The sequence below is a fragment of the Typopeltis vanoorti genome, chromosome 10 (assembly GCF_054136105.1).
Source record: "Typopeltis vanoorti isolate ZY-2024b chromosome 10, IOZ_Tvanoo_1.0, whole genome shotgun sequence".
In the NCBI taxonomy this organism is placed as follows: Eukaryota; Metazoa; Arthropoda; class Arachnida; order Uropygi; family Thelyphonidae; genus Typopeltis; species Typopeltis vanoorti.
In genome coordinates, this window is record NC_143558.1 from 3,774,988 (window position 1) to 3,792,462 (window position 17,475).

At 39.2% G+C, this 17,475-nt stretch overlaps 1 protein-coding gene across 1 annotated transcript in view; it reads right to left on the bottom strand.

The window, feature by feature from the left end:
* LOC150102136 (5'-3' exonuclease PLD3-like) overlaps positions 1-17,475 on the bottom strand; it is a 181,081-nt gene that overhangs the window by 32,066 nt on the left and 131,540 nt on the right. The window contains exon 7 of the mRNA XM_090399515.1: positions 3,566-3,705. Within this exon, the coding sequence (XP_090255641.1) occupies positions 3,566-3,705 (140 nt within the window). The remainder of the gene's footprint in view (positions 1-3,565; positions 3,706-17,475) is intronic.

Consider the following 17,475-nt stretch of genomic DNA (forward strand, 5'->3'; position numbering starts at 1 on the left):
TTGGAAATAGAAGAAATAAGAGATCTGGGAGTGATAGTGGATAAGGATCTAAAATTTAGGGGACACATCGCCAAAATTGTGAAGACAATACAAAGACTTCTGGGAAGGATGCGGAGGACACTGACGTGTAGAAGTAGGAAGATTCTTTTTTCGTTGTATAAGGCTTTGATTAGGCCACACGGACTATCGCGTCCAGATTTGGTCACCTGGTTTTCAGAAGGACGAAAAGATGTTAGAAAGGGTCCAAAAGCGATTGATTAAGGTAGTTTCTGACCTCTGGAATGTTCAGTATGAGGAAATATTGAGAAGATGCAATTTGCAGAGTCTGGTGGAGAGAAGGAAGAGGGGAGATATGATAGAGACCTACAAGTTGGTAAGGAGTTGTTGTAAGATCAATGGTGGAGAAGTTCTACAGAGAATAGTGGGAGATCAGGGGAGAACCAGAGGTCATCCCTGGAAACTGTATAAAGAGGGTGTGAGTAGGGGAGTGAGAGGTAGGTTTTTTTCGTGCAGAGTTGTGAGTGATTGGAATGCCTTGCCTGAGAGTGTGGTGTCTGCAAGGAGTTTGAATGTGTTTAAGACACGGTATGATGAGATGTGTGTGAGATAAAAGGACCTCCTAGATGAGTCTTTGACTCCATGAGGTCTTGTTTAATAATAATAATAATAATAAACACAATAATATCTTTCCTTACTACTAATACTTATCTTTTTTTTTAACAGCTCGTGTCACTTTTTGCATCCATCTTCATATGCTGGTGTGTCAATCTATCAAAAGCCTTTGCAAAATCAAAGTGTACCACTGCATATGCATCTCCCTTTTCCAATACATTCGTAACATTGTAATAGTACATATTGAAGTGTGGCACACAACCTCCCTTTAACAAACCCATGCTGACAAGCATAATGAATAGTACTGTTATCAACCCACTTTTTTTATCCTATATCTTGCCAACCTTTCCAATACTTTAACCACAACTCCAGATTTACAGATTGGCCTATAATATACAGTGATATTCTTGGACTCTTCAAAGACATTTGCAGAGTCCACTAAACTCTGCCACTTACATACCTTAGTTACTCACTTCTGGTCCCCTCTACATAGTTTCATAACTTTAATAAGCTACTTGGGAGTTCAGAAGTATAGGGCTCTGTGTATTGTATTTGTAGAATTGCTCTGATAAGGAGTATATTAACAATTATGAATAAGGAAGTGGGTACATCACTGTATATATATATAAAGCACTGGTCAGACCACACATAGACTACTGTGCTTAGTTTTTGTTTACCTACTTCCACTGTAACAGGAAACTATGAGAGGGGGCCAGAGGTGAGTAACTAAGGTATGTAAGCACAGAGTTTAGTGGATATGTAGAAAAGAGGCAATATAATAAAGAGATTTAAAGTTAGTAAGGGGAATTTTTTCTGGATAAATACAGAAGAGATTATAAACAGAGTGAAAAGTGAGAGCAAGATAATGAGAGGCAATATCCCTGGAAGGTGTATTGAACAGGGAGGTGAGTGGGATGAGTGAGTTTCCGTGTAGAATTTTTACACGGAAAGTGGTGGGGTGAGTGGGATACGTTACTGGAATGTGTTATGAATGCCAGGAACGTGAACGAATTTAAGGGTCAATATGATCAATAAGTGAGATCTTCCATAATGAATGTTGGATGTATGGAGATTTGTTATAATATTACTAATAATAATGTCTGTGTGCATATGTATGAAAAATAAGTTACAGTGGAAATTTGTAGCTTTTTCTACTCTTTCTTAAGTAATTATATAATTCTTCTTCTTTCACTATGCCTTATCCCATGTTAAACGGGGTCGGTGTTCCCATCTTTAATCTTCTTCTTCTTGATTCTCTGGTCCAGAGCATCTTCCCGACTCCATCCTTTCTCCCTAAGATCCTCTGCCACCTTATCCCTCCATCTGAGTTTGGGCCTGCCTCTTTCCTTCCCTCCACCTCCATACGTTCCACTCGTTTACCAGCATACTTTTCACTCCTTCTCTACATGACTGAACCACCTCAGCCTGCTTTCTTGTACCTTCTTACCGATCGGTCCCACCTTGATCGTCCCTCTGATGTAGTCATTCCTTATTCTGTCCTTCTTTGTCACACTACTCATCCATCATGACATCTGCATCTCCGCCACCTCCATCTTCCTCTCCCGTGCCTTTGTTATAGGCCACGTCTCCACACCATGGAGCATCGCCGGCCTCACCACCATCTTATACAGCTTTCCTTTCATCTTAGAACTCACTCTCTTGTTGCACAGGACCCTGCTCATCTTCCTCCAGTTCATCCAGCTGCATGTTATTCGGTGCTGTATTTCCTCATCCAGGTCACCATTCCTCTCGACGACTGACCCAAGGTACTCGAATTTCTTCCCTGAAGTTAACCTTTCACCCTGGAGTCATATGATCATATCCTCATCACTCCCTACCTCTTTGATCTGGTCATATATTCGGTCTTTACCTGGTTAATTTTCATGCCTCTCTCTCCTCCAATACCTTTCTCCACTCTTCCAGAGGCTTTTCAAGCTTCTCTCGGGATGATTCGCAGAGAACAATATCATCGGCAAACATCATGCTCCCTGGTGCCTCCTTCTTGACGTCCTCCACTAGTACATCCATGACCAGATCAAAGAGGTAGGGGCTCAGAGTTGATCCCTTATGGAGCCCTACGACAATGGGGAACCCCTCTGTCATGCCGACACTAGACCTGACCTGAGTTTTCGCTCCCTCATACATCTCCTTCACCAACCTCACATACTTTTCCGACACCCCCTTCTTCCTCATACACCTCCATACCTCTTGTCTGGCCACTCTGTCATATGCCTTTTCCAGGTCTATAAACACCATATGTAGCTCTGCGTGCATCTCCCTATATTTCTCCATCAATCGCCTTAGCGCAAATATTGCATCCATTGTCCCTCTTCCTATCATAAATCCAAACTGCTCCTCACCAATTTTTGTTTCCTGTTGTATCCTTCCTATAATTACTCTTTCCCATATCTTCAATGTGTGTGACATCAGCATGTGACTCCTTTTCCCTTGTAGAATGCTTTTCCTCCATTCCTCTGGTATCTTTTCCTGTTGGGCTATTTTCCTCATCAGATCCCATAACATGTCTACGCCCTTGCTGCCCAAGCTTCTGCACACTTCTCCAGGTATCTGGTCCGCCCCCCACAGCTTTTCCATTCTTCGTTTTTCTCAGTGCCCAATACACTTCCTCTCTGCTTATGTCCTGCACCGATCCTTCATTTGCCTCTCCATCCTCACACCTCTCTCTTGGATTCTCCTCATTTAGTAGATTACAAAAATATTCTTCCCATCTTCCTCTGATTTTGTCCTCCTCTTGTAGTGCTACTCCTGTGGCGTCCTTTATCTGCTTAACTGATGTTATGTCTTTCGAGGCCTTATCTCTAGCTTTATTAAGTAATTAATATTATTAAGTAATTATATAATATTCTGTTATTAATCAACAAATGAAAACAATCAAATTTACACAGAATAAAGTACAACTTTAAACATATCACATGTTATATCTAAAACTTACTTCTTGGGCTTCATATAAATAAGTGCAGGGATATAATCCGTAACAGCAATGTAGATAAACTTCTCGGCCTTATAAATTGCATCTAGAATGCTATCAATATCAGCTGTTCGTCCTTTAGGACAAAACTGAGGGGGTGAACTCTAAAAATATGATTAATATACTACTTAATAGATTTACACTCATAAATTATATGACATAATTAATATAATCATTGCCAACATTAATAATAACATTAATTCACAGTTTCTGTAAGATAATCTGAAATAAAACCTATTTTTATCACTTCTAAATAATCTAGCATAACTATACTTCATCATGTCAATTTAGTTAAATCGATATTATAAAGTATTATACATTTCAATTTATTATTAATGTTGCTACTTGTAATGTTAGAAAAGAAAAAGATAAATATGGTAATGGGAATACATGCTCTAGAAGAAAGAAAAAGATAAAGGGCTTAGCTAAAAATGAAACAGAACTTGAAAGAGAGTTAAAAGAGAAAAAAAATGTATGGTAATGGGAATACATGCTCTCGAAAAATGAAAAAATAGATGAAAGTGTAATATTTTGCAATGATATAAAAATGTTTCTGAGATCTTGTAATAGAATGATTATTTGATATTTACAGGAGATGGGAACCAGAGCACACCACATATTGTAGATGGATATGAAGAACAACATTTAAATCAAAATGGTAGTAAACTGTGAAAATTTCCTCCATAATATGAATTAAATATCACAAACAAATTTTCTGAAATTCATAAATACATGTAGAGTGCCAGAGGATCAATAATAGACTGTATAATCACTAACAAAAACAAACAAAAAAAATCAGTAACAAAACTTATCTCCACAATTACGAGATAGAACATTTTTTTATGACATACAAGTATATTCAGATCATTTTCTGGTAATCTCATAAATATCAATTATAATTTGGGAGTGGTGAGAGCGAGAACGGTCAATGAGTTTAAGGAGTGGTATGATAGACTTTGTGTTTCTTACGGGGACCTCCCCTCGTTGAGTCTTGACAGACTTTATGTTCTTAGGAAGGACCTCCCACGATGAGTCTTTTGACTCCATGGAGGCCTGAATAATAATAATAATAATAATTAACTGTTATGTTTCTGAATTTTACAAAGGTATTTGATAAAATGCTACATGATTTGTTGATATTTATGTTACAGTACATGGGTTTGGATATTAGATTAGTAGATTAAACTGGAAATGGGCTTTATAGATCTGAAAGGGAGCAGTATCAGAGTGCAAAAAAAGATTACAAGTGGAGTGACACAAGGCTCAGTACACTCTTTTCAGATGAGGTGAAGCTTATGAAGGTTATTACTAATAATGCTGATGTTTATGGCTTTTCACAATGATTTGAATAATTTGATAAGGTGGGGAAATTATTATTATTATTATTATGATTCAGGTCTCCATGGAGATAATATGAAATCTCTCCCAAGATGAGTCTTTTGACTCATCTTGGGGGGGGGGGGAGGCATCTTAGAAAAAACAAAGTCTATCATACCACTTCTTGAACTCATTGACCTTTTGTACTCTCACCACTCTATCAGGCAATGCATTCCACAGTTCAACCACCCTCCATGCAAAGAAACCGCTCCCATCCTCTTGCTCACAGCTTCCTTTCTTAACTTCTAGGGATGGCCCCTTGACCTTGTTCCTTCTCCCTGTTCCACGAAGTGAAAGAACTCCCCAGTATCAACCCTGCTACCACTTCTCAAAAGTTTAAAAGTCTTAATACGAGAGGTAGTGAGATGGAGAATGAAGCTGTTGGAATGCAAGAGTTAATGAAACAGATATTGGAAATGAAAAATGAAATGAAGAATATGTTGAGTGATGTTAGGCGTCTAGAGGAAATTAATGAAAGTATGCAAGAAATCAGAATGAAAGAACAAAGAGTAAAAGAAGTGACGAGTGATTCCAGGATAGCAGTATGTGGAGACTCCATTATTAGAGGGCTAGTTACTGACAGAGTCCATAAGGTCTGCTATCTGGGTGGGAGAATGAGTATGATAATTAAGGTGTTGGACATGAAGAAGAAACCAGCGAGAGGATTAGTTGTGATTGTGGGGAACAAATGATCTAACTGGACATAAGAAGGATGTGAGGACAAATATCAGGAGGCTATTGAGAAGAGTGAAAGATAACAGTGTAGTAGGAAAGGTTGTCGATGTGTTACCTAGGTATGATGATGATGATGATGAGTTGCGACGGAGAGCCAAAATCATCAACAGTGTGTTGGCGGAGATGTGTGTGGAGAAGGGAGTGGAGTTTGTGGATGTATGGCATGTGTTTGAGGGAAGAATGAAATTATACAGGCACATGATGGGTTGCATTTAAATGGTTTTGGAGTGAGTGTGCTGGAGAAAGTGTTGCTGGATGAAAATATAATGTGTGGAAGTACAGTGTGTGATGCATTCCAGATATCAGAAGGAAGAGATGAAGAGAAAAATCAGGAGAGTGGTACTGAAGAGACAGCAGTGTTTGGCAGTGGAAACAGTAGTAGTGTCAGAGAGGAAGAGAGAACGGGAATACAAGAGGAACAGGGAAACGGTGTAAGCTCAGATGGGCAGGGAGACATGGCATAGAGGGAGTGAATGTTGAAAGTGGCACTGAATTTCTGTATGAAGATGAAGTATATTGCTATGTGGGTGGAGAAGTGGAGACTGAGCAGGTATATATGGTAAGCGGTGATAAAGGTGATTTGACAAGTGTAGTGGGGATATCACAACCAACATATAACTTTTATAGGACTGGCTATAGACCTAAAAATGAACTGTTGTGTTTGTTCACAAATGCCAGAAGTATCAGAAATAAAGGGGATGAAATGATTTCAGTGACTGAGTTTATTCGCCCCCAAATCATTGGAATAAGTGAAACATGATTGAATGAAGATCATATCGTAACAAGAATAGAAATGGAAGAGTACAGTATTTTTCATGAGGATAGAAAGGGCAGGAAGGGAAGGGGAGTGCTGCTGATGATAGAAGGGGAATTAAGTCCACATAAGGTAGACATAAAAGGGGGAAATAGTGGCAATGGTTATGAGGCAGTGTGGTATAATGTGGAGGTTGAGAGGAAGACATATTTAGTTGGATGTTGCTATAGGCCTGGGAATGCGGAAGGTGGTGATGAAGAAATGTATAAACAACTTGGATTAGTGAACAAAGGAAGGATAATTATTATGGGGTCATTTTAATTATGGCGGTATAGATTGGAATGAAGAGTTAGCATTTGGGAATAATCAAAGTGAATTTCTCGAGTTCTTGGGAGATAACTATCTCAGGCACGTAAGGAAGGTACGCGAGGATCAAGAGTTCTAGATCTCATCATTTCATCAGAGGATGTAATTGTTAAATGGGTTTCACATTTTCCTCCAGTTGGTGAAAGTTATCATGAATAATCACCTCTATTGTGGCTAGTCATATGCAGGCTTTTGTGAGGAAAGGATATATGTGGAATTATAAGGCTGATGATTATGACAAGCTTAGGAGACAACTTCGAGCTATAAAATGGAACGAGGAGTTGAGCGGTAAGGAAATAAATGCTGCATGAGAACTTACAAAGAAATATATAACAGCATCAATGTACGAACGTATCCCAAAGGAAGAAAGGCTGAATAAGGTAGGTGTAAAATAGATGAATGTGGAGCTTAAGCATGAAATCTAGAAAAAGAAAGTACTCTGGAGGAAGTACAAGATGAATAATGGTAATCAGTCACATCATCATCATCATCAAATTCCTGCCATGTACCCTCAAGGGGTGTACAGGATGATGATGATGATTTTTCTTTATTTTGGTTTAACCAATAAGAATACAATTTGGTCGGCTAAATCCCAAATTGCCAGCCCATCCTCGTTTGTTCAGTATCCAAGTAGATACCCAACAGGGTGCACCACGAGAAAGTGAAGATTGGACATTAGGTCAGAAGCCCTGGTCTATTCTCCACATTCCTTTAAAGGCTATGTGAAGGTCTCCTCTCAGTTATACAGCTTTGACCCTTAAGCACCACTTAAGTAATCAGTCACATGAAAAATATAAAGAACATGCTAGGAGAGTGACTCAGTTAGTAAGGAAAACAAAAGTAGAGTATGAGCAGAAATTGGCAAATCAGGCTAAGAAAAACCCTAGAGAGTTTTTTTAGATATGTGGCAAGTAGAAGGAAGAATGATCATTATTATTATTATTATTCAGGCCTCCATGGAGTCAAAAGACTCATCGTGGGGAGGTCCTTCCTAAGAGCATAAAGTCTGTCAAGACTCATCGATGGGAGGTTCCCCCCCCCCCCCCAAGAAACACAAAGTCTATCATACCACTCTTTAAACTCATTGACCGTTCTCACTCCCACCATTCCATCAGGCAATGCATTCCATGGTTCAACCACCCTCCACGCAAAGAAACCACTCCTTACCCTCTTGCTCACAGTTTCCTTTCGTAACTTCCAGGGATGGCCTCTTGTCATCACTCCTTCCCACTGTTCAACCAAGCGAAAGAACTCTCCAGTGTCAACCCTGTAACCACCTCTCAGCAGTTTAAAAGTCTCAATCATATCACATCTCCTTCTTCTATCCACCAAACTCTGCAGCCCACATTCCCTCAGCCGATCCTCATAACTATGCTTGTACAGTCCTGAAACCATCTTTGTCATCCATCTTTTGTATCCTTTCCACAGTTAATTTATCCCCTTCAAATCCTGGGGACCAAATCTGAGAACAATAGTCCAAGTGTGGTCTGATCAGAGACTTATACAACGGAATGTTAACCCTCTTATTTCTGCATAAATTGATCACTGAATACCTCAACAATGTCTTCTGCAGCAGTGACCATTCTATAAGTGTGTGCGTTTCATCCTGATCAGGGTGGAATCATGAGAAACTTAAGTGTAGAGGACATAGGAGAGGATAGCTTAATTGTGAGTCAGCAGGAGGTATTTGAGGAAATAAATAACCTTGATGTTAATAAGGTGATAGGATTTGATGACACATCACCACGCATCTTAAGGAAATGTTCCAGGGAACTGGCAGTAGCATTGGCATACCTGTTTAATCAGAGTTTTGCAACAGCACAGGTTCCAAGGGAGTGGAAGGAGGGTAAAATTGTTCCACTGCATAAAGGCAGTGATAAGGCTGTAGCTTCATATTATAGGCTAATCTGTATATCTGGAGTTGTGGTGAAGGTTTTGAAGAGATTGGTGAGAAGTAGGATACAGAAATGGGTTGATAACAGCAGTATTCTCTGTGGTTATCAGCATGGGTTTATTAAGGGGAGATCATGTTTCACTAACTTACTTATGTACTATAACAAGGTGACAAATACCTTGAACAGAGGAGATGCATATACATTTGTGTATACTTGGATTTTGCAAAGGCTTTTGATAGAATAAATTGAAACAGATGGGATTGGATAACAGACTTCTGTGTTGGATCAGTGACTGGCTATCGGATAGGTATCAGAAAGTTGTAAATGGGGATGCAGTATCTCTAAAGAGAAATCACCATTGGTGTGCTGTAGGGATAAGTTTTGGGGTTGTTGTTGTTCAAGTTGTATGTTAATGATATTGGATCGGGTTTAATGATATCCAGCTGTTCTTGTGGATCATGCAAAACTGGGGAGACAGCGCACAGTCAGGCTGATGTTAATGCCTTACAAGAAGACTTGAATAGATTGCATGAATGGGCAGGTAGGTGGAACTGTCAGTTGAATGCTGACATGTGTAAGGTTTTGAGATTTGGTAAGCAATGATGGGATGCAAAGTATACACTTGGTAGGGAAACTTTAACAGAAGTAGAGGAGATGAAAGATGTAGGAGTGATGGTGGACAAGGACCTGAAATTCAGGGGCCACATTGCACAAGTTTTGAAGACATCACATCGAATAATGGCAATGATGCGGAGAACCCTGACATTCAGAAGTAGAGAGGTTATGATTCCATTGTATAAGGCCTTGATCAGGCCTCATATGGATTATTGTGCACAGATTTGGCCAACAGATTTTCATGGCATCAAGGATATGTTGGAAAGGGTACAGAGAAGATTCACAAAGGTAGTCAGGGGTCTTTAGAAAGTGGAGTATGAGGACAGATTGAGAGAATGTAAGTTGCAGAGGCTCGTGAATAGGAGGAAGAGGGGGGGGGGATATGATTGAGACATATAAGCTGGTCAGGGGGTTGTTACCAGGTAGACAGGGAAGAGATTTTTCATAGAATGGGAGAGGGGAGTAGAACAAGATGCCATTGCTGGGAACTGTATAAGGAACCTGCTTCTCACTCCTTTGCTCACACCCTTCTTATACAGTTTAATTGCAGGGAACTGTATAAGGAGGGTGTGAGCAAAGGAGTGAGAAGCAGGTTCTTTGCATGGAGGGTGGTTGGTGAGTGGAATGCATTGCCTGAGTGTGTTGTGCATTTGGACACATTGAATCAGTTTAAGATGCGGTTGGATGATCATTGTATACCTCCAATGATGAATCTCTGACTCCATGGAGTTATGTTGATAATAATAATATTGTTGATAATAATAATAATCATATCATCTCGCCTTCTTCCTACCAAACTCTGCAGTCCACATTCCCTGAGCCTGTATTCATAGCTAACATTGTACAGTCCTGATACCATCTTTGTTAACCACCTTGACATCCTTTCCACAGTTAATTTATCCCCATCCAATCCTGGGGACCAATTTTGAGAACAATAGTCCAACTGTGGACTAATCAGGGCTTTATACAATGGAATAACAACTCTTTTATCTCAGCAGGTTAGCATCCTTCAAGTATTGCAGCAATCCTCTGGGATACCTGCACCACTTTGCGATATGTTCCCTGAATTTTAGGTTTCTATCAATCATCACCCTCAGATCCCTTATTTTCTCTATATTGTCCAGTAGTTCCTTCAACAGAGTATTCACCCTGCCATCAACATATCCCAAACTTCAAGATTCTACGTTTATCTGAATTAAAATGGCATGTCCATTCATTTGCAGTCAGCCATGGTTGGCCGAGTGATTAGCATATCTGCTTTCTGGCCAAAAGGCCGCAGGTTCGAATCCCGCCATGGGCATGGATGTTTGTGATTGTCTTTGAAAATACTAGTAGTGGTGGTTGTCATGGTGGGTGGTAGATGCCGTTAGTGTAGATGATGATGGTAGTTGCATTTCATTGTGGTTGGTGGATTGAGTGATGGAGACAGAGAGCTGTAGAGTAGGTGCCCTCCCTCGTTGAGTCTTTGGACTCCCTATAAGTATCACATAATAATAATAATAATAATAAGCCCATCTGTCTAGTTTTTTAAAATTCTCTTTCAGGTCCACCAGATCTGCAATATTTCCACTTGACATCACCTGCACCCAACTCAATATCCCCCTGCAATCCACTGGCAATATCATTGATATAAAGGTTAAACAATACAGGTCCTAGTAGTGAGCCCTGTGGGACCCCACTTGTAACCTTCTTCCTCCTTGATATTGCTCCCCCATACACAACTCTCTGATACCTATCAGATAGCCAATCGTGAATAGTTCATCTGACATCTAAACCCAAGTTCTGAAACTTAAATATTGGCTTATCATGTGGTACCATGTCAAATGCCTTTGTAAAATTTTAAAAAATGACAGAATATGCCTTTCCCTCATCAACTGCTTTTGTCACTTGCCTATAAAAGGCAATCATATTACTAAAGCAAGAGCACCCTTAATAAATCCATGTTGACTCTCACAGATAATATTACCCTCATCTGCTCAATGCTGTATATAGTCCCTCACTAATTTCTCCAAGATCTTAACTACTGATTAAACACAAACTGCTCTATAATTTGACACTTCCAGTCTGCTATCACCCTTATGCAATGGCACTATCTTATCCTCCTTCCACTTCTTGGGTAACTTTCCTTGGCCAGACTTTCATGGATAAGCCATGTCAATGGAGCTGTCAGTTATTTAGCACATTCTCTCAAAATCTCTGGCAAAATTTCATCCGGTCCCACTGCTTCATTGACATCTAGAGTACTCAGTATTTGAAACACTCTCCTTTTGCACTTCTAAACCTCGTTCCTGCCCTATCCCTCTAGTATTAAAACCTACTTCTCCAGGATGAAGTGCTCCAATAAAGTGTTCATTGAACAACTCCACTATATCCTTTGCATCAGTCACTTTATTCTCATTTTTATCCAACAATATCATTATTCCACAATCATTTCTCTTCCTACTGGCCAAATAGCTAAAAAATTCCTTGGGATTTTCTTTTGATCTCAGGGTCAATCTCTTCTCATATTCCAGGTTTGTCTTTCTTACCACACTAGTCACTCTTCTGGCCTAAGTCTTATATTCTTTATGCATCTACTGTCCATCCCTCTCCTTATATCTCCTCCATAACCTCTTCTTTTTAACCTGCAGTTCCTGTTTGATATTGTTTGTCATCTACTTTACAGCAAATTGTGTCCTCTTCTTGACTTGTAGTATACAGCTTGCTATTGCAGCTAATAAATATTCCTTCACAATTTCCCAAGCACTAATGATATCTCACCCTTCCAATTTCTCCCTCCATGGAATTGCCCAAAGTTGATATCTAAGACTATTATAATCACCTGCCTTATAATTCCACATACATTCCTTTCTCTTTGATACTATTCATCTTCCAAGTGAAAATCAAATGGTCACTCTCTCTCCAACTGGGGACAGAGATGCAATCTCAGTTATAATGGATTTGGTCATCTCATCGGAGGATGTAATTATCAATGAGGTATCAAATCATCCACCAATTGGTGAAAGTGACCATGAGGTGATTACTTGGGTGGTTGCCAGCAGTGCAAGGACCCCTGTGAAAAAAGGGTATATGTGGAACTACAAGGGGGGTGATTATGAAGAGCTCAGGAGACAGCTTGCAGGTGTAGCATGGAATGAGGAGTTAGCTGGAAAAGAGATCAATGCAGCTTGGGGGATTTTCAAAAAATATTTAGTGGATGCAATGTCTAAATGTATACCACGGGTGAGAAGGTTAAATAAGAAATAAGTTAGGTGTGAGATGGATGAATAAAGAGATTAAGCATGCAATACAGAGAAAAAGGGCATTGTGGAGGCAGCATAAGAGAAGTGGAAGTAACCAATTTCATGAGTTCTACAAAGACCAGGCAAGGAGAGTGACTTGGTTGGTGAGAGTAGCTAAAGAGAGGTATGAACAGCAGTTAGCTAATGAAGCTAAAAAGAATCCTAGGGAGTTCTTTCGATATGTAGCCAGCAAAAGAAAGAATGATTATGGAAGGATGACATTGATTGGAGGAAATGGTATAAAGACAGCTGTTGCAGAATGTGTGGTGGAGATACTTAATGAGCAGTTCATAAAGATCTTTCAATCTTGTGAATGTGACTTCATGGAGAGATTAAGAGCAGTTGATGATGGGGAGGAGAGACTGACTGTAAGTGAGCAAGAGGTGTTTGGGGAGTTGAGTAAACTAGATGTAAATAAGGCTGTGGGACTTGATAATATATCACCACGTATTCTGAAGGAATGTGCCAGAGAGTTGACACCTGCCTTGACATATTTTTTTAATACGAGTCTTGCACTTGGTCAAGTCCCTAAAGAGTGGAAGGAGGGCAAGATTGTGCCACTTCATAAAGGAGGTGATCGAACTCAAGCATCAAACTATAGGCCTATCTGTGTGTCGGGTGTTGTGGTTAAGTTGTTGGAGAAGCTTGTGAGAGCTAGAATCCAGAGTTGGGTTGACAACAATGGTATAATCTTTGATGGACAGCATGGATTTGCTAAAGGGAGGTCGTGTTTTAGTAATCTACTTACTTATTACAATAAAGTGACTGCTTCCTTGGACAGAGGAGAAGGATACACAGTAATATACTTGGATTTCGCAAAAGCTTTTGATAGAGTGCCTCATGATAAGTTGACAGTCAAACTAGAGCAGATGGGGTTGGATATTAGATTAGTGCATTGGATTGGAGACTGGCTATCTGATAGGTATCAACAAGTTGTGTATGGGGGTGCAATATCCAGGAAAAGGAAAGTCACTAGTGGAGTGCCTCAGGGATCTGTTTTAGGGCCATTACTATTTAACTTGTATATTAATGATATTGGCGAAGATTTGGATGGAGATATTCAGTTGTTTGCAGATGATGCAAAGTTGGGAAGAACCATAAAGAGTAGTGAAGATGTTGTGGCCTTGCAAGAAGACTTGAATAAATTGAGTGTTTGGGCAAGCAAATGGGGGTGTGAGTTCAATGTTGCAAAATGTAAGGTTTTAAAATTTGGAAAACAAAGATGGGATGCAGAATTTATGCTTGGTAAGAATATATTGTTGGAAGTAGAGGAAATAAGAGATCTGGGAGTGATAGTGGATAAGGATCTAAAATTTAGGGGTCACATCGCCAAAATTGTGAAGACAACACAAAGACTTCTGGGAATGATGAGGAGGACACTGACGTGTAGAAGTAGGGAGATTCTTGTTCCATTGTATAAGGCTTTGATTAGGCCACACATGGACTATTGTGCCCAGATTTGGTCACCTGGTTTTCAGAAGGATGAGGAGATGTTGGAAAGGGTCCAAAGGCGACTGACTAAGGTAGTTTCTGACCTCTGGAATGTCGAGTATGAGGAAAGATTGAAAAGATGTAATTTGCAGAGACTAGTGGAGAGAAGGAAGAGGGGAGATATGATAGAGACCTACAAGTTGGTAAGGGGTTGCTATAGGATCAATGGTAGAGAAGTTCTACAGCGAATAGTGGGAGATCAGGGGAGAACCAGAGGTCATCCCTGGAAACTGTATAAAGAGGGTGTGAGTAGGGGAGTGAGAGGCAGGTTTTTTTCGTGCAGAGTTGTGAATGATTGGAATGCCTTGCCTGAGAGTGTGGTGTCTGCAAGGAGTTTGAATGTGTTTAAGACCCGGTATGATGAGATGTGTGTGAGATAAAAGGACCTCCTAGATGAGTCTTTGACTCCATGAGGTCTTGTTTAATAATAATAATAATAATAATAATAATAATAATCAGCTCTTCTGATGCTATGACCAAATCTAAAAACTTGACCCTTGTATTCCTTCTACTACATGTTGCCCAAGACATTTGTCTCTCAAGAATTCTAGAAATTCCATTCCCTTATTACTACATGCAGTTTCCCTCTTCTCAACTTATACTGCTGCAGTTAAAATAACAATCATTCTTCTTGCACTTGCCAAACTCAACTGCCTAAACCTCTGGGAATATCAGCTTAATACAGCTAAATGTAAGATTCTGAAATTTGTGATCCACAAATGGGAGACTACATACTCTCTTGGTGTAACTATACTGGAAGAAGTAGAGGAAACATTGGATCCTGGAGTGATTATAAATGGAAATTCAAAGTTCAAAGGAAGAGATATAGTATTGAGGAGAAAACACTGACCAAAAATTTAAGAGGATGGTATGTCTGTAATGTAAAGCTCTTAAACCAGGATTTGAAACGGTACAAAAGTGAATAGCAAAGATGATATCAAAAGATGATATAAATTGGTTATGAATGCATGTAGAGTTTGGTGGATAGAGACAAAAGGATTATTATTGGTGCAGAAACTTTAAAGGAGGTACAGAAGATGAGAGATCTATGAGTGGTGGAGAGCAAGGACATGAAATTCAGATATCACATTGCACAAATTGTGAAGTGATCACATCAGATAATGGCAATGATGCAGAGGACCTTGGCATGCAGAAAAAAAAAGAGGTTATGATTCTGTTGTGAAGCCCTGATCATGCCTCACGTGGATTATTGTGCATAGATTTGGTCACCAGGTTTTAATGGTGATGAGAATCAGTTAGAAAGGTGGTTAGTGGTCTTTGGAATGTGGAGTATAAAGAGAGATTGAAAGAATGTAAATTGCAAAACCTTGTGAATAGGAGGAGGAAAGAAGGATATGATTGAGACATAAGTTCGTCAGCAGTTGTTATCAGGTTGATATGGAAGAAATTTTTCATAGAATGAGAGACAAGGTAGAACAAGAGGCCATCCCTGGAAGCTGTATAAGGAGGGGGTGAGCAGAGGAGTGAGGAAAAGGTTATTTGCATGGAGAGTGAAATACATTGCCTGAGTGTGTTGTGAATGTAGACACATCGAATCAGTTTAGGGCACAGTTGGATGAGCTTTTTGTGTGATGTGTACCTCCTACAATGAGTCTCTGTCTCCATGGAGGTCATATGTTAATAATAATAATAACTTTGTAAAGGCATCTGATAGATTACTACATGACAGATTGATGTATAAGCTGCAGAAGATATGATTAAACAGTAGATTGGTTAGATTGGCTTTCTGAAAGATACTAGCAAATCATTAATAAATAAGTTAAACTAGCAAGTTATTTAACTTCTTTGTTAATGATATTTCATGTGGATTAACTAGAGATCTTCAAATATTTGCCAATGATTCAAAGTTAGGCAGAATTATCAGGAGTAGTGCTGATGCTAATTCTCTGTAGGAAAATTTGAAGAGACTTTTAGTTTAGATAAATGAATAGGGTTGCAGTTTTTAATATTAATATACTGCTATGTACTGTATTGGTGGAGCTGTACTTTAGGAAGTGGGTGAGGTTTGGGATATGGAGTGGTGGTAAACGGTGGACAGAAGTTCCAAGGACCCATCGCAAGTGCTGCAAAGACTGTACATTGTACTGCTGCTATGATAAAAAGTACATTTTTATATAATGAAACCTGTGGTGAATTCATCACTAAAAACACACATATAGCCACAGTGATTAGTTTTTAATACGTAAATATTTCATCCCAAGTATCTTGGGACATCCTCAGTACAGTAATTCAAACAATACTAGGAATAACATACAGTTAGGGCGCATGATTACAATGGAATATCAATATGTGTGCAGTAACGTGTTATAGAAATAAGTTAAAATATAACTGAAAAAATAAAAATAAAAATAACATATATAAAGAGACAGTTTTACACAATTTTGCATGACAATTTCCCATACTTTAGGTATAGTAACAATGTCGTTGTGGTTTAAATTTGGTCTGTGTAGTAGGGCTTCAGCACTTTCTTTATAGAGACGTTCATGTTTAAATAAAGATCTATGTAAAAGTTTCGACTTTTCCCAATGGATCCTATGGTTTGGGTTTTCAACTCCGTGTTGAGAGAGACCAGATTTCTGTGGTTTGAAAAGACGAATGCCGTCTTTATGTTCCAAGATGCATTTCTCAACAGATCTACCTGTCTGTCCAAAGTAAGACAAATTGCAGGAGCATGGGATCTCATAAACACCAGGTAACATCAGAGGTGAGAGTTTGTCCTTAGGAGAAGGTAACAAGTTATAGATCTGGTTGATGGGTTTGTAAGTAGTGGCAAAATTGTATTTGTTCATAATTTTTGAAAGACGTTCGGAGATGCCTTTGACATAAGGTATGGGAATCCTATGGGCTTCTTCTTGTCTAGGTTGATGTGTGGGGAAGTGACTGATAATTTTTTCAGTTGTTTTAAGATTATATCCATTTAATATGGCTGTATTTTTGTTTATTTCTAGTTCTTGGTTTATAGATTCTTCAGAGGAGCAGAATTGTGTACTCTGGTAACTAGTGATTTAATGATGCCAAATTTCTGAGATGGATGATGAGCGGAAGAATTGTGAATGTAGCGACCTGAAAATGTAGGCTTACGATAGACAGACGTGGTGATGGAACCATCTTCTTTTCTTGAATGTGCAAATCCAGAAAGGAGATACTCTTTGTAGATTCTTTTTCTAGCGTAAAGTTGATGCGAGGGTGAAAGTACATCTTCAAGAAAAGAAGATGGTTCCATTGCCACGGCTGTCTATCTTCTATCGTAAGCCTACATTTTCAGGTTGCTACATTCATAATTATTCGCTCATCATCCATCTCAGAAATTTGGCATCATTAAATCGCTAGTTACCACAG